This window comes from Haliotis rubra, unplaced genomic scaffold (assembly GCF_003918875.1).
Source record: "Haliotis rubra isolate DU_JTF1 unplaced genomic scaffold, ASM391887v1 Scf28, whole genome shotgun sequence".
Classification (NCBI taxonomy): domain Eukaryota; kingdom Metazoa; phylum Mollusca; class Gastropoda; order Lepetellida; family Haliotidae; genus Haliotis; species Haliotis rubra.
This window is the reverse complement of record NW_025766891.1, coordinates 1,851,806-1,870,256: the sequence shown is the minus strand read 5'-3', so window position 1 is coordinate 1,870,256 and position 18,451 is coordinate 1,851,806. Positions and strand designations below refer to the sequence as shown.

Below are 18,451 nucleotides of genomic sequence, written 5' to 3'. Positions count from 1 at the left end.
CCCGGGTACGTCAAACCAAAAGACGTTAAAATATGGTACTTGTTGGTCCCTGCCTGGCTTTCGGCATTAATAGGTACGACAAGGACTGGTCGGCTCGGAGTCAGTATAATGTGTCTGAGTGGGGTATTCATGCTTCACTGCGGCATGGTATCTCAGTGGGCTAGCACTATAAAACCATTTTATGTCTGGGATAGTACAAGCACATAGGTGGATCCAGAGAGGGGTGCAGGGGTGCGCAACCCCCTTTTGTCCTGAAAGTTTATTAAATGACCATTGAAACTCTCGTGAAAATGAAGCGCGCACCCACCCCCTTCTCAAGAGTGTGCAAAACACACACCCTCTCAGAAAGCTGTACCCGCAAGCAGGCACACGTACACACGCATGCACGTTGTCACATGAGCGAAATATTCTTAAGTACGACGTTAAACCCCTTTCACCTCACCTCACCCCTTTTCACCTCACCTCACCTCACCTCACCTCACCTATTCGATTATTTACTGAATGTCATCATATAGCTGGTTAATAACGAAAATAAAAACAACAAAGAAACAAAAACAAAAAAAATACAAAAAACCCCAAAACAAACAAAGAAATGTCAGAGTTGGAGTTTTTGCCAACAGCAGTGTTTATTGTCGGTATAGACTGATAATGACACGACACTCAAACACCTGAACTGACTGACCCAGGTTCCCGGTGCGGAGACCCATTCTGGCACTCAGACGACGATTCTCAGTCTAGGTAGAAAGTACTGAGGTGTCAAGTTGACACTCCCAGGATGCGATAAGAACTGATAGGGTAACTAAAAAGGCTTTGTTTGAGTGTTGGCACACGTGACTGACCTGCTTTCTGTCAAGTATTTTAATATTAAAGAAATCACAGGTGTCCAGTCCAGCCACTGATGACCCCAGAATCTGATCTCGAAATCCGTACTGAGTCCAGTTGGCGATTGGCCGAAGACACTCTGTTTTCAGTTTATCTGAATTTCTAAAATATGAGTTCTTCTGAGTGTGAGTTCGAATCCCGCTTTTGCACCGATTTATATTCTTAATTTGCCACCACTAAACCCGTGCCCACTGCTTTCAGGGTGACCATCCAAAACCTGCATTTCCGTGGCATTTTTGCGGACAAGCCATTAAGACAGAATATTTATTTTTTGTGTTTCTCATCGCCCGACCCTTTTAACTTTATTGCCGATCCCCCCCTCGTCCAATTGTTTTCCCTTCCAACACCGCCGACTCGAAGCTAAAACGTACCGCCTCGTCGTATAAAATGTTTGTCTTGTAATCAGTCGCTGCCAAAATTCTAAAGAACGCGAGAAATTGTAATAAGAATTACAATAAATGAGAATCAAGAACATTATTCAGATAATTTTGTCTTTATTATTATTTTTTCCTTTTGTTCCCGACCGACTGATCCCTGTTCAGAATTTGGTGGTTACGTGAAACACATAAAAACATGATACTCTTAAATGAGTGGGTGAGTGGGTATGATTTTAGCAATATTCCAGCAATATCACGGCGGGGGACACTAGAAATAGGCTTCACACATTGTACCCATGCGGCGTTTCACATACTCACTAAATGTGCAAGTTCCCAATTAAAATAGGGTTGGGGTTGTTTGAAGCTATGTTTTATATAGCATATATGCCGCACTCGGAGACAGCTAACATTGTCGTAGATACCATCATTTTGTCAAAACTGTTAATTGAATAACCTTTGGGAATGGTGTCGTCCCTGTTTCATCTCGCAAACGTTGGGGTTAACATCGGTTCACAAATGAATATATTTTTAAAACTTCGATGCAAAATTAATTGTAAAATGTGCGTAAGAAATATTATTTTGATATATTTTTCAGCAGGAGCTATTTTAATGACACGTCTTTGTCAAAACTGTTAATGGAAAGACCTTTAATATTGGGAATGCCATCATTCCTGTTTTAATTCGCAAACGTAGGGGGGTAATTATCGGTTCACAAACGAACATATTTTCAAAACTTCGATTGAAATATATTGTGAAAAGTACATAAAAACAACATATTTTGAGATTTTGTTTCAGCACGAGTTTATTGAATGTGAGGATTGTCATTTTGTATCTGTGAATAAAATACTCGAGCGATGCCTTGATGTGAATGCCTGTAGTTACGGGCATGGGCTGTGATATTTTCCACCACTGGTCTAGAAGACGACGTACGCCGTTGCTAGTTGGGGCCCAGCCGCGTTGGAAGCGTCGTACTGTTTTATCCGGAACTGGTAACCATGGAGGCTGAAAGCACACTCCGAATTGGGTTTGGTGAGGAAGCACACGGTGCCGAGAGCCATGTCGAAGACCGGACTGGAGCCAATGATGAAGGAGTTGGTGTCTTTGTAGTGGCCGTTCCAGGTAAATGGGAATTTCAACAATTGTTGCTGCAAATGTATAATCGTTGGGATTAGTATGTGGGTTAGTGACTTGGTTTACTATAGAGGCCTATTTCCCTATCTGACGTTGTGTCAACCTGGTCCAAAACGTTTCTCAGCTACAAAAAAACCCACACACAACGTTTTCGCAAGATCGGTAACATCATGACACAACGTTGTCACAACCTTAGTATAACGTCATTTTATAACTGACTGAGTTTGGTTTTACGCCGCTTTTAGCAATATTCCAGCAACATCACGGCGGGGGACACCAGAAATGGGCTTCACACATTGTGCCCATGTGGGGATTCGAACCCGGGTCTTCGGCGTGACGAACCAACGCTTTAACCATTAGGATACCCCACCGCCCCTCATTTTATAACATTATTTCACAACGTAATAACAACGTTGCAAATTTACGTTGAGGAAACGTTATAATTTGGGCTCCTCACAACGTTATAACAACGTTTCTTATAACGATAGTGTTTTCTGTAAAAAAATTCACTTTGTGATGCTTTTATTCATTATTCAGCTACAGCTTCAGAAAACAAAACAAAAACCAAAAACAACAAAATAAGAATATAAATTGAAAATTTCTGGTCTCCCCCGCCGTGATATTGCTGGAATATTGCTAAAAGCGAAAACGAGCCGAAGGTTCAGGAGCAAGATGTACCTACCCCGTGCTGTTTGCTGTATCCCAGGTAGTTGATGTGACCAGCCTTCTCCTCGTAGTAGAAACGCACCCAGTTGTGGAGACCCTCGGTCTTCGTGCCCTTATATTCTCCTACAAACACGTGTTCAAAGGCGCTGCTGTCGTTGGGTTTTCCTTTAGATCTCGGGTAGGGGTCGAACCACAGTGAAAATATCTTCTTTCTGAAGGCAGTCATGTCACCAGTATATAGACCTGGAACGAAGGTAGGAAACACAAATATTGCAATGCTGGAGTGAGTGAGTTTAGTTTTACGCCGCATTCAGCAACATTCCAGCTATATGGCGGCGGTCTGTAAATAATCGAGTCTGGACCAGACAATCCAGTGATCAACAGCATGAGCATCGTTCTACCAAATTGGGAACCGATGACATGTGTCAACCAGGTCAGCGAGCCTGACCACCCGATCCCGTTAGTTTGCAATGCAATGGGGATGAAGGGTAAAAATATGCATCCCCGGTAACATGCTTTTGTTATCCCATCATCTGATATAGTGTCTTGGTTGAGAGTATGACACCGTAACTCAACTGCGTTCATCGATGCTCAGGATATTAATCAGCTAGAAGAAGCTAGACATAGTGTCATTGTAGACATGGAATTGCTCGTTTGTTTGAAATTCACTACGACCACATCAACTAAATCCTCCCCCTCCATCCCCGCTTTTCACACTGTACCCATGTGGGGAATCGAACCCGGGCCTTCGGCGCAACGAGCAACGCTTTAACCACAAGACTATCCTACCGCCTCGGCAATGGCCAGGCATCCAGTTGGAGTGATATGTTCATTACACTTGTACAGCTGAGACTTGGTATGGTATCCGATATCCGTGTGGCTGCAGTGAGTGGGTACCCAGTCGATATCAGTAAGGCAGCAGTGAGTGGGTACCCGGTAGGAAGTGTTCGATATGACAAGGCAGGGAAGGGGTACCCACAGGGAAGACATGTTTATAGAGCAGCATATGAGTACCTGATATTGATGTGTCAGCAGTGATTGGGTACATGGTGGGTTGAAATGTTTTTGATACAACAGTGAATGTCTAACAGGAGATGTAGCCACACATCCTGGACTTAACTTACCGTGGTCCTCGAGGTAGGTGTGAGTTTCCTTCATTACCGGAGACGCCATCACGACATCCAGAAAGTGACTTATGTCCACCCGATCAGACACACTCAGGGGATCAGACACACCCAAGCGGGGCTCGTAGTCGTCGTACAGTGCAAACAGAGTCTTGTACAGCGGGCGGGACAACAGGTTGGAGTTGACACTTGAGAACAGCCTTGAACAGTGAGTGAGTTTACTTTTACGCCGCACTCACCAATATTCCAGCTATTTGACGGCGAAATCGAGACTGGACCAGACAATTCAGTGATCAATATCATGAACATCGATCTACCCATTTGGGACACGATGGCATGTGCTAACCAAGCGAGTTTGACATCCCGATGCCGTTAGTCGCCTCTTACGGCGTAAGATATGTTTATCTTACGGCGACTAACGGGATCCGGTGGTCAGGCTTGCTAACTGGACCAGCATATCCCCTTCCTGACACCATATGCATCGATCTACTAAACCCCATACCCGCGAAGATCCGAGTTAGAATCGGTCTTCTGGAACTTATGCACGTTGTCAGAGGAACGGGATCGAGTGGTCAGGCTCGCTGGCTTGGTTGACACGTGCCATCGTATCCCAGTTGCGTAGATTGAAGCTCATGCTGTTGATTACCGTATTGTCTCGTCCAGGCTACATTATTTACAGACCGCCGCCATATAGCTGGAATATTGCTGAGTGCGGTGTTTGGACGTTACAGCAACTGTCAGGATTAAAACGACCGTTTGTCTACATTTAATCAACTAACTCCCGCCACCACATGTAATTTCCGTTCAACCATCATCGTCCAGATTAACTGATTAATCCATGGAAAGACTCTACAATCGGTCAACAATGCCCGAATGATAGAGATTTGACAGAATCTGTAGAAGAAAGATGGTATTCTTGTTGTATCCTTTGCGCTATGTCAACTCACGGTAACGGTGATGTGTCGGCGGTGTTGCCTGGATAGGTGCGGCTGCCGGTGTTCAGATGGACGTCCTGGGTGTCGAACCTGTCCGGGTCTATTGTCCACAGTCTGTCCGCCAGGGTGGCCTGAGTGAGGGTGGTGTGAGACGTCGTGCTGCCACCTTCATGTTTGTAGATTAATTTGTTAGCCTTGATAAAATATTTTGTGAAAAAGGTTTAAACGTCCTCTGGTTGCAGATACCCATGGCAGGCCACAAGACATTTTATCGAAGACAATGCACGCCGATGCTTACATAAAACGGTTGTATGAGTGAGTTTTTTTTTAACCCCGCTTTGAACATTATTCCAGGTTTTTAGGTGAAATGGGGATCAATGGGTTTGTAACGACGTGCATGGAATCTCTCAATCAGGGCTTTTATCTCCTTGATGTCTTAGAGCCAACTTTATACATATTTTAGAATGACGCAACCGGCGTTCAAAAACTACCATGCTCCCGTTGTTTGGTCAAACGCTTTATCTACCAGATCACGTAGGAGATCTTCGTTTAAAAAGAGCGTTAGTTGAATGTCGGTCCTAGACACAGGTCATACAGTTTGAAATAGGTCTTAGACACAGGTACAACAGTTTCGACCTTAGACGCAGATCCTTAATGTTGGTCCATGGCACTGGTCCTACAGTTTAATGTCGGTCTTAGACAACAGTTCAAGAGTTTAATGTCATTCCTACACATGGGTGCAAGAGGTTTAACGTTGGTCCTAGACACAAGTCCTAGACGTTTAGTGTCAGTTTCAGACACAGTCCCTAGACATTAAATGTCGGTCCTAGACACAGGTCCTAGACGTTAGATGTCGGTCCTAGACACAGGCCTTAGACGTTAAATGTCGGTCCTAGACACAGGTCTTAGACTTTCAATGTCGGTCTTAGACACAGTCCCTAGACATTTGATGTCGGTCCTAGACACAGATCCTAGACGTTAAATGTGGGTCCTAGACACAGGTCCTAGACTTACAATGTCGGTCTTACACACAGGTCCTAGACGTTAAATGTCGGTCCTAGACACAGGTCCTAGACGTTAAATGTCGGTCCTAGACACAGGTCCTAGACGTTAAATGCCGGTCCAAGACACAGGTCCTAGACTTTCAATATCGGTCTTACACACAGGTCCTAGTCGTTAAATGTCGGTCCTAGACACATGTCCTAGACGTTAAATGTCGGTCCTAGACACAGGTCCTAGACGTTAAATGTCGGTCCCAGACACAGGTGTTAAACGTTGAATGTCGGTTCTAGACATAGGTCTTAGACGTTCAATGTAGGTCCTAGGCACAGGTCCTAGACGTTCAATGTCGGTCCCAAACACAGGTCTTAGACGTTCAATGTCGGTCTTAGACACAGGTCCTAGACGTTCAATGTCGGTCCTAGACACAGGTCTTAGACGTTAAATGTCGGTCCTAGAAACAGGTCCTAGACGTTAAATGTCGGTCCTAGACACAGGTCCTAGACGTTAAATGTCGGTCCTAGACACAGGTCCTAGACGTTAAATGTCGGTCCTAGACACAGGTCCTAGACGTTAAATGTCGGTCCTAGACACAGGTCCTAGACGTTAAATGTCGGTCCCAGACACAGGTGTTAAACGTTGAATGTCGGTTCTAGACATAGGTCTTAGACGTTCAATGTAGGTCCTAGGCACAGGTCCTAGACGTTCAATGTCGGTCCCAAACACAGGTCTTAGACGTTCAATGTCGGTCTTAGACACAGGTCCTAGACGTTCAATGTCGGCCCTAGAAACAGGTCCTAGACGTTCGGTCCTAATGTCGGTCCTAGACACAGGTCCTAGACGTTAAATGTCGGTCCTAGAAATGTCGGTCCCAGACACAGGTGTTAAACGTTGAATGTCGGTTCTAGACATAGGTCTTAGACGTTCAATGTAGGTCCTAGGCACAGGTCCTAGACGTTCAATGTCGGTCCCAAACACAGGTCTTAGACGTTCAATGTCGGTCTTAGACACAGGTCCTAGACGTTAAATGTCGGTCCTAGACACAGGTCTTAGACGTTAAATGTCGGTCCTAGAAACAGGTCCTAGACGTTAAATGTCGGTCTTAGACACTGGTCCTAGACGTTAAATGTCGGTCCTAGACACAGGTCCTAGACGTTAAATGCCGGTCCAAGACACAGGTCCTAGACTTTCAATATCGGTCTTACACACAGGTCCTAGTCGTTAAATGTCGGTCCTAGACACATGTCCTAGACGTTAAATGTCGGTCCTAGACACAGGTCCTAGACGTTAAATGTCGGTCCCAGACACAGGTGTTAAACGTTGAATGTCGGTTCTAGACATAGGTCTTAGACGTTCAATGTAGGTCCTAGACACAGGTCCTAGACGTTCAATGTCGGTCTTAGACACAGGTCCTAGACGTTCAATGTCGGTCCTAGACACAGGTCCTAGACGTTCAATGTCGGCCCTAGAAACAGGTCCTAGACGTTAAATGTCGGTCCTAGACACAGGTCCTAGACGTTTAATGTCGGCCCTAGAAACAGGTCTTAGACGTTCAATGTCGGTCTTAGAAACTTACACGAAGGGATAAACGTAATTTCAGATACATTTTCCTTATCACTCTAAAACGGTTAATCTTTTTCCAGTTCTTGATAAGGCTTCATAAAGGCTACATAACTCCGGACGAAGATAAGTCATGACACAAATTTTCGAACTCAGCCTTGAGTTGTTTCTTAAAGATAAGCCTGCAGTGTTTCACTCATGTAATTTCCGCATTAGAAGACTGACGGGGAGAGTTTAGGGGGTTTAAGGTCACGCTCCAATGGTCGAGAAAAAATTCCTTATTATTAAGCTTTATAAGAGTGTATCACTTGGTCTCAAACCTCCGCACACCGTCGAGAAGTCGCTGCAGCAGTTAGAGTAGCTAGAGCAAGCGGCGTTACACTGGCACTTAGCGCTGGGGTCGTAGTTCGACTGACACCGTTTGACACATGACTTGTCTCCACCTGCATAGAAACAGTGATGGTGATCATTATGGTGTTAACAATGAAAACATGAACGAATGAATTCTAGTAAAAAATGTTTAATGGCCACGGTATGCCCTCAAGCTTTCATTCTAAGCACAGTTTTATCGAGAAAGATCTATATTCCATTGTGGCGTGTTCAGATCTACCCGCCTTTGGGTTTGGCTAGATGAGTTACTTAGATAGACAAGGACACTTATTTTCTGTATGCAGATCCCACGACCAGATCCAACAAGCAACAAGGATATTCCCATTCCTGAATTATATTCTCTGGGTTTGGATGTTGGTGTAAATACAATATATAACACTGAAACATCAGGTGAGTTGATGTAGGAATTGTAGAAACTTTCGTGCAATTAAAACTCGTACCCCTAAACTTGAGGTTCGAAGATGTTTTTATACGATATCGATACTATTGATACGGTTCGGTAATGATCTGCTGATCTCCTGATAATACAATACACGTGAAGATCCGGATTAGAATTGGTCTACAAGCAACCCATGCTTGTAACAAGCGACTAACAGGTTCGGGAGGTCACGGGACTTGGTTGACCCACGACATCGTACCGCTGTTGCGTAGATGGATGTTCACGCTGTTGATAACTGGATTGTCTGGTCCAGACTCGATTATTTACAGACCGCTGCCATATAGCTGGGATATTGCTGAGTACGGCGTAAAACAACCAGCCAACCAACCACCCTGACAGAAGACGTGTGGACCAGTCGCCCAAGGTGTGGCAACGCGCTGTGAAAAGTTGCATCCTTAGGACACGACAAAAATCTATGATCGTCAGCCCCGATTTGGTTCTAGGTTTCTTGGCACCACCATTATGCTCACGGGTTTCACTACCCTCCCGTATTGTGCTGACACCCCGCAAATACATGGAATACAGTTAGATGCGATGTCAGTGTCTCCTGACCCCAACACCTACCTACCGTCACATGCCTGGTGGTAGTCGGGGCAACAGTTGCCGTGCTTGCTGCAGTCGACGTTGCACTGGCAGGAAAGAGACGGAGTGTACGGCTGGAGGCATCGCTTCTGACATGACTCTGTCACTGAGCAGAGAAACAAAAATGATGTTAAGATACTTATCGATTTTGTTCGTACTAGGAATCAAAAAATGAAATGTCATCCTGTATATGGCTTCGCGACCTGAGATGGGGTACAACTTAAAGTAAAGTTAATTCAGGTATGACATTGTACGGATCCATACACATATCGTCACATGAGAACAAAAGGTCAAGGCATGTTAGTACACACTTTTCTATTGGAAATAAATGTATTTACATGAACAAATTTCCATCAAAGAATTGATTTATTGTTTTTTAGAGAATGGGATTAATGCACTTAATAAATTCTAGATTTGATGCATATAGATCCTTTAAAACAATAATCGAGTTGTCAGGCTCGCTGACTTGGTTGACACATGTCAAGGTATCCCAATTGCGTAGATCGATGCTCATGCTGTTGATCACTGGATTGTCTGGTCCACACATTTACAGACCGCCGCCATATAGCTGGAATAATGCTGAGTGGGGCGTAAAACTAAACTCACTAACGTTTAAACAATAATAGCGCCACAGATATATTGAACAAACATTGCAAGAAAAACATACAGTAGTAGTGATACGATATAGACTTGGTTTGACAGATACAATGACTAATCCTAATTGACGAACATTTAAAAGTTTGCTATGTTTGTATGTCAAATATCGAGGACGAATATCATATATACTGAGTCATAAAAGAAACTTCACATTCTTTCTTCAGGGCACTATAAAAGAACAAGAGATTGTAAGATGGTAAAATTGTTATTATTTTATTGCTGAGATCTGTGTGATATACTCGATACACTGACAGTGCCATAATCAGTTCCATTAGGCTACACCGCCGTTCCAAAACATGGGTATACAGAATGTCAAGTCACAAGAATAAAAATGCGAAATTTCTCAGTTCAATATCGTGTATGGCCGCCCCGCGCATTCACCACTGCCAAACGCCGTCTCCTCTTCGATTGCCTGATGCTTGTGAACACGTGGCTCGGGATTCCGCGCCATTGCTTTTGTAAGGCAGCGCCAAGTTCCTGCAAATTCTGAGGTTGGTTCCTAAGACCACGAAGCCTTCACCCAAGTGCATCCAAAACGTGCTCTATTAGATTAAGGTCAGGGGACCTCGATGGCCAGACCATGACGTTGATTCCAGCGTTTTGAAGGAAATTTCGTGTCAACATCGCGGTATGCGGCCGAGCATTATCATGCTGGAACTGTAGACCTGTGCCATGAGCCGCCATGAAAGGAACGAGTTCAGGGATGAGCACCTGGTCGCGGTAAGCAGCAGCTGTGAGGTTTCCACGGATGACCAGAAGTCTGGAACGGTTGTTCCCACAGAAAGCACCCCACACCATGCAACTTCAGCCCCCGAATCTGTCGACTTCCTGTACACAACATTGGGCATACCGTTCACGACGTCGTCTCCAGACTCTATGCCTGCCGTCCGCGAATCTGAGGGTAAACCTGGATTCATCGCTAAAGACGACTCGATTCCAGTCTCTCTGGGGCCATCGGAGGTGACGTTGGACCCACAGCAGACGTTGACGTTGATGAAACGGCGTCAATATTGGCCCACGATATGGACGTCGAGAATGGAGATTGGCAGCCCGCAACCGATTTCGAATGGTCTGTGAGGACAGTCGACCTCTAAACATCTCAGCCCTGGTTCATGTAGCCGGCAGAAATCTGTCACGTAGATGACGTAGGACGATTTGACGGTCTTCTGCTCGTGACGTCACACGTGGACGACCCGACCTTGGGCGATCAGAAGTGGTGCCAGTTTGTTGTAGACGACCTCGCAAGTCATACACAGTACGACGGCTGCATCCCATTGCTCTTGCGACGTCAATAACTGATCTTCCCGCTTGCAACATGCCAACATTTGACAATCGTGGCATTTCAAGTACCGTTAGAACTGTGGTTTAAAAGTGTTTTTTCAATTCTTGAGGCCAATGCAAACACGTGCATGTGAAGAAAACTTCGTTGCGAAGATCACGTGATCGACTGCACGTGCAAAACCTGATTTGGCACCAACATCATTTGCACGACGAATGGATGGGTTTGAGTGGGTTTTGCTAACGTTTTTCTAGAGTCGACAGATAGGGATCCCATTTTGGATACATAGATGTATCATCAAAGAAAAATTATTCATTATTTTTCAAATTACATTTGTGAAGTTTCTTTTTGGACTCAGTATATATGTTTACATGTAATGTTGAAAACGATTTGACGATAAACTATATTGAACAGAAGAGTTTGTCCAACACGACTACTGAAGCACATATCAGATTTTTATCATCAGAAGACGGGTATGTTCATACTAAACTATCCTTGGTTCTGATACATGAGACCGCCTCCGTGGTGTAGTGGTTAGAGCGTCCGCCCGGAGAGCGGAAGGTTGCGGGTTCGATCCCCGACCGCGTCATACCAAGACGTTAAAATATGGTACTTGTTGGTCCCTGCCTGGCGCTCGGCATGAATGGGTACAACAAGGACTGGTCGACTCGGAGTCAGTATAATGTGTCTGAGTGGGGTACTCATGCTTCACTGCGGCATGGTATCTCAGTGGGCTAGCGCTATAAACCAGCTTCAATCTGGGCTAGTACAAGCAGCCGCACATACACATACACACGCATGCACGTCGTCATATGAGCGAAATATTCTCCAGCGCGACGTTAAACCCAATTTCACCTCACCTCACCTCACCTCACCTCTGATACATGAATTAACATTACAAGAGATTTCCGAGTGTTACGAAGTTTTCCGAATGCATGTCAAAATACCGGTTTTCGATCAGCGTATCGCAAAACGTACGTTTTCATGTCTGAACCGGTAAATACCGGTAAACCGGTTATATTGCGCAGCCCTAGCTACCACAATGATAGATGTATCACTTACGGCGTAATTAACAATGAAACGGTTCCCCCCGGAAGCATAAATCTGTCACAGATCAATGATGATGTTGGCTTCAACTTTTACCTCTGCCTACAACATTATTATATACAGTGTTTGCCCTTAGCCATGAAAAGCTACCGGCCCTACGGACCCAGAACCATAAAAAGTTGTGGGTTCTGATCAGAATGTGTAGGCCATATATTTTAATATGGAAATAATACTCCTACTTATTGGGGATGAAAAAGATGTCGGCCATAAAGACCTGTAGAAAACAAAAGCTGTGGGTCAGAGTGGTTTTCAGTCGACTTCGGGCCTAAGGACCGACGTTAATTTCGAACGCTGATTATTACCGACAGATGTAACACCTATCACCCCACTTGGCTGGTTTTATAGTTTTAGGGCCACGTTGGCCAATAAGATGCCTATCTGCGCCCATTACCCACTTGGCTCAAAGTTTTGGAGTTACTCGCCTTGGGTCCAAAGAAGCAACGTAAAATCTCTCAGTGTACAAATCAGAACAGGTTTCACAAAACCAAATGCTTTCCATAGACTTCCACAGTACAATTATATTGTCTTAAAAATATCTAGGTCATTATAATAATAGCATTAAATGTATATATATATATATATGCACAGTATTGTCTTGAAGCCACTATAAAAACACAAATTCGGGCTTGGTTAACCACTTCCTTTTCATAGTACAGGAAGTGGAAAATGCAACCGCAGTTCCGTACAAAATGTGACCTACTTGAAGGTATCTCTGCACACATTCAATATAAATTAAATAAGACAGTACTAAGTATTGAAAAATATACTCAATTTTAATTACTGGATGGATGTGCATTTAAAAACACAAATCTTACACAAAATCATCCAATCACAGCCGTCAGATGATTCAGCCTCCTCTGAAGGCTGCGAAAAGTGTTTGTTAAACTATGCTATCTGATTTGGTGTAGAATAACCTGTACCACACGACCTGTGAGGATCCGGGTGATAATTGATCTTCAAAGAGTGAGTGAGTGAATTTAGTCTTACGCCGAACTCTATATTCTAGCTATTTGGCGGCGGTCTGTAAATAATGAGAAGGGTGGATTTTGTCCATCTTTTTGTTAAGAAGAGGTGGATTTTGTCCGGGGTGGCAATTTTGGGGTGGATTTTGTCCGGGTGGATTTTGTCCGGTCACCGTAAATAATCGAGCCTGGACCAGACAATCCAGTGATCAACATCATGAGCATCCATCTACGCAATTGGGATACGATGACATGACCAAGTCAGCGAGCCTGACCAACCAATCCCGTTAGTCGCCTCTATCGACAAGCATGGGTTACTGAAGATCAATTCTAACCCGTATCTTCACGAGTCGATCTTCAGTAACCCATGCTTGTCGTAAGAGGCGAGTAACGGTATCGGGACGTCGATGCTGATCAGTCAGAATAATGTCTTGAACGAATGTCTCGGGCGAAAGCTTGGGCGAGACGGTGCCTCTGTCGTGGCTGAAATCCTACAAAATCCTAGTTTGTCTGTAGCTATTGTCTGGCCGTGGTGAGTCTAGCATGTGAGTGACGAGCCTGTGTTAATGTGTCCTGCGCTGTACCTATGACACGTGGTCAACCAGCTCAGGATTATTTTATCCCCATATTAGATGTTCATTGTGGTATCAAAACCATTTCATCCCACCATGTACCCACTAACTGCTGTTACATTGATAACGGGTACCCAGTTGCTGCTGTATTGTCAGCATATATTCCTTGTGGGTACTCCTTCATTGCCCTGTCATTACAATTTACAACGACGCCTGGTTTTATTTACAATTTACAACGACGCCTGGTGTTATTACAATTTTCAACGACGTCTGGTGTTATTACAATTTACAACGACGCCTGGTGTTATTACAATTTACAACGACGCCTGATGTTATAACAATGTACAACGACGCCTGGTGTTATTACAATTTACAACGACGCCTGATGTTATAACAATGTACAACGACGCCTGGTGTTATTACAATTTACAACGACGCCTGGTGTTATTACAATTTACAACGACGCCTGATGTTATTACAATTGCAACGACGCCTGGTGTCATTACAATTTACAACGATGCCTGGTGTTATTACAATTTACAACGACGCCTGGCGTTATTACAATTTAAAACGACGCCTGGTGTTATTACAATTTACAACGACGTCTGGTGTTATTACAATTTACAACAACGCCTGATGTTATTACAATTTACAACGACGCCTGGTGTTATTACAATTTACAACGACGCCTGGTGTTATTACAATTTACAACGACGCCTGGTGTTATTACAAGTTACAACGACGCCTGGTGTTATTACAACAGGTCAGCGATTACATCCCACTACCATTCACGTAACAATAAATTGTACGAACGACGTGTTTGTTATTTGCGTTAACGTTAACGTTATACTTACGTAAGAATGTTTCTGCGACCTTCAGTAACAGAACACTAAGAAGCAAGTTTGTACAGCCCTTCATTCGTGAAATCACTCAAAATAACCCGTACAGCTGTTTCGTAAATATGAGTTACTGCTGGTTTCTTATCTCTTGGCAGTAGTTGTTATCTTGATCAAGTACAGAATGACTGTCATGTTGTTATATTCAGACCCAAACATACATACATACATACATACATACATACATACATACATACACACACACACACACACACACACACACACACACACACACACACACACACACACACACACACACACACACACACACACACACACACACACACACACACACACACACACACACACACACACACACACACACACACACACACATACATACATACATACTAACATTTGTATAGCGCCGATATCCAGCTCAGCTGCTCAAAGGCGCTTTGTTTTCCCTCGTTCACTGGATGTCAATCTCAACGGCACATCGTATTGTCAATCTCAACTCCCTGGGGAGCATACAATTATAATATACATTATATTACACACGCGTCATGGCACACAGGAAAAGGGGCAAACTTTAATACTACTGTAGACGTTGTGTCTCATTCTTGGGAATAGTGTTGTGTTACTCATCTACTGAAGAGCCATCATGAATGGCAGTATGAGAAATTGTGACGCCGTTACTCAATTCCAACGACGGCGGTCTGTAAGTAATCGGATCTGGAGCTCGTTCTTCAAAGCGATCGTAGCGCTAAGATGATCGTAACTCCGACACTTTAACATAGACCTACGACTGTCGTAGCGCTACGATAGCTTTGAGGAACAGGGCCCTGGACCAGATAATCCAGTGGTTGACTTCATGAACAACGGTCTACACAATTTGGATACGATGACGTGCTTTAACCATGTCAGAGAGCCTGATCACCCGATCCAAGCATGAGTTGCTGAGTGAACAGTGAGTGAGTATGGTTTTACGCCGCGTTTAGCAATATTCCAGCAATATCAGGGCGGGGGACACCAGAAATGAGCTTCACACATTGTACCCATGTGGGGAATCGAACCTGGGTCTTCAGCGTGACGAGCGAAAGCGTTAACCACAAGGCTACCCGGCTCCCTTGAGATGGTCCAACATCCAGTTGGAGTGAACTGTTCATGAGACAACTGTGACTTGGTATGGGACCTGCTGAACGGCCTGGTTCACTGTGTTTGCTGCGGTGACGCTACATCCAGCTTAAAATAGGTATCCAACAAATCATGTGATGTGTCCAGTTGCCAATGACCGTTAAACTTCCTAATTCTTCTCCAACCAACAGCTGCAAAAATATAACAGTTTATAACAAACACAGGAATAATTTATTCAGAAAGACATCAATGCTCGGACTAACAAACTAACAAGTACAAACACTAGTATATATACAAATTTGAATGAGTGAGTGAGTGAGTTTAGTTTTACGTCGCTTTTAGCAATACTCCAGTAATACCACGGCGATGGGCAACAGAAATTGGCTTCACCTCTGGATTCAAGAGGTTCCAATCAGTGCAACGATTATCCCAGTAATAATATAATAATAATTATAATATTTTGGGTATGGATTTTGTTTGGGCAACAGGAATTTGTTATGTTCCTGCCTCATTTTTATCTGAATTAAATGTATTCATGAACAGAATTTCTTATAGTTCACTTCAAAATGACAGCAAATCTATGTCGTATTCTTACTTCAAAATATCGCTTCCAGGGAATTGTATTTAACATTAAGAAGTTTAGAGAAGCACCTCACTTAGTTTAGATGTTTTCCACATCAGTTACGTATTGAAACTGGAAGGAATTATAATATAGATAGAAATGATAGAATATGTTTACAATGCGAAGAAGGTTATTTTGAGGATGAATACCATTTTCTCCTCGTGTGTTCCAAATTCAAACAGCTCCGCTTGAACCATTTACCTTAAACCTATTATACCAGAAGCTGAATTTAAATTCCTCATGTCATCATCAGATTGTAAACTTATTAATAATTTAGCCAGCTTAATTTATCATGCAATGTTTCTAAGATGTTAAAATTATCAATTTGAACTGCACAAACCATTATTTTCCATGTACAATCTAACCTATGTAGTTAAGGACCGATGGCTTACACTGCTGGAATAACGAAATGAATTGAATATACACACCACTCAATGAATTGTCAATGCACACTGGAGCATAACGGCGGCGACAAATAATACTCATTCATTCATTCATTCAATCAATCATTAACGTTGCATTAAGGCGAGTGGTCATCGTGTGTTTAGAAGACAGTGTAGGCGGTGGCTACTTGTACTCCGGACGTGTGGGCCTCGTCGTACTGCTTGATGCTGAAGTTGTGGCCGTTGAGGGTGAAGGGACAAGACGAGCTTGGCCTAGTCAGTATACAGATTGTGGCCAGGGCCATGTCGAACACTGGACTGGACCCGACTATGAATGAGTCAATCTTCTTGAAGTGACCGTTCCAGGTGAAGGAGAACTCGACCATCTGTGGCTGAAGCAGGAACCAACAAAAGGTATATTCGCTATTGGTTCTTTGCACGTTTGCTTGCATTTTGTTGGGTATTTTTAACACCGCTCTCAGCCATGTGTCACCTACATGTAGATAATCGAGTCTGGACCAGGGGCTCCTTTCACGAAGCAACCTTTACTAAGCTTAACCTTAACTCCCGTTCTTTAACATTGCACTAAGGTTACCTTAGTGGCTTACGATCACCTTAGTGTTTTGTGAAAGTAGGCCCAGCATATCCAGTGATTAACGCCATGAGCATCGATCCACAAAAACCTGATACCCTTCAAGATCCGGGTTAGAATTGGTCTTCAGGAACCCATGCTTGTCGTAAGAGGCGACTGGTCGGGTAGTCAGGCTCGCTGATTTGGTTGGCACATGTCATTGTGTCCCAATTGCGGAGATCGATGCACATGCTGTTGAGCACTGGATTGTCTGGTCCAGACTCGGTTATTTATGCGTAAGCTAGTGTGAAACTGTCCTCAAGAAAACTTACAGGAAATTCAGTGCATCGTAAAGTATGAAGATTCAGGATGTCATCCATTGCAAGAGTCATCCTTCAAGAATATGTTCAATGCACGTCCTTCAGAAGATTGAGTGGGTATAGTTTTACGCCGCTGATAACAATATTCCTGCAATTTCAGGGAGGGGCAACCAGAAATTGTACCCATGTGGGGAATCAAACCCGGAGTGACGAGCGAACGCTTTAACCAATATGCCACCCCATTGTCCCGTGCTGAGTTATACACCTACCCCGACATTCTTGAGGTATCCAAGGTAGTTGGCACGTCCAGCTTGTTCCTCTGTGTAGAAGCGCAGCCAACTGTGGAAACCCTCCACTATGGACGACTTGTACTCGCCGACAAACACGTGTTCGAACCCACTGCTGTCCTTGGACGACCCACCGGACCTGGAGTAGGGTTCAAACCAGAGAGAGAAGATCTTGTCTCTGAAGGCTGTCTTACTTCCGCTGTAGATATCTGATATAGATTAACGTTAAAAGCGGCCATGTTACAGTTTATGATTGTTACATTTCCAGAAAGCTATTGTTTATCGTTTGTTAATATCATGTTTTTCTCCGCACGATTATTATATCTATAATATATCTGTATTCCGGAGCGGTATTCATATAAGCACCATACTGCTTGTTTACCAATCCGGTTCCTCTTTTGGAAATAAATATGTTTAAACCAAATAGATCAGAATATATAAAATGGTTGACAATATATTTGAAGTAGTTGGATGGTGCCAGAACTATTGTCCCACATCGGTTTATTGTTCTAATTATTTTTAATGTTAAATACTTTATGAATTTATAATTTAAATGAGACTCGTCGCTATATAGCTGAAATAATATCGATGTCACGTTAAAATTCAATTCAGTCTCACTGTGTTTGATGTAAC

The 18,451-nt window shown here is 43.6% G+C and overlaps 2 protein-coding genes across 3 annotated transcripts in view; both read right to left on the bottom strand.

Annotated features, from left to right (window-relative positions):
- Nucleotides 1-2,043: 2,043 nt before the first annotated feature.
- LOC124281126 (uridylate-specific endoribonuclease-like) lies at nt 2,044-14,669 on the bottom strand. 2 transcript variants are annotated; one of them, XM_046717142.1, is made up of 7 exons: nt 14,517-14,669; nt 9,072-9,191; nt 7,995-8,117; nt 5,128-5,281; nt 4,181-4,380; nt 3,073-3,299; nt 2,044-2,404 (listed from the first exon to the last, which is right to left on the bottom strand). In XM_046717142.1, the coding sequence occupies exons 1-7, from the start codon at nt 14,578-14,580 to the stop codon at nt 2,174-2,176; spliced, it is 1,119 nt and encodes a 372-aa protein (XP_046573098.1). In that variant the 5' UTR covers nt 14,581-14,669; the 3' UTR covers nt 2,044-2,173. The 2 variants fall into 2 exon arrangements, with proteins under 2 accessions (XP_046573098.1, XP_046573099.1); XM_046717143.1 differs by lacking the exon at nt 7,995-8,117.
- A 1,178-nt stretch (nt 14,670-15,847) lies between these two features.
- Nucleotides 15,848-18,451, bottom strand: part of LOC124281179 — a 29,448-nt gene continuing 26,844 nt past the window's right edge. Inside the window, exons 12-13 of the mRNA XM_046717209.1 lie at nt 17,801-18,027; nt 15,848-17,032 (exon numbers count right to left, since the gene is read on the bottom strand). Coding sequence (XP_046573165.1) covers nt 16,802-17,032; nt 17,801-18,027 — 458 coding nt within the window. The 3' untranslated portion in view covers nt 15,848-16,801. The remainder of the gene's footprint in view (nt 17,033-17,800; nt 18,028-18,451) is intronic.

Bases quoted from the DNA above. Each gene is read 5' to 3' on its own strand.
- LOC124281126 (XM_046717142.1), bottom strand. From the start codon at position 14,580: ATGAAGGGCTGTACAAACTTGCTTCTTAGTGTTCTGTTACTGAAGGTC. The intron at 5,282-7,994 runs GTTTGAGACCAA...ACAAACATGAAG, and splicing joins CTTCTCGACGGTGTGCGGAG to GTGGCAGCACGACGTCTCAC. The intron at 2,405-3,072 runs GTAGGTACATCT...ATACATTTGCAG, and splicing joins GATACAGCAAACAGCACGGG to CAACAATTGTTGAAATTCCC.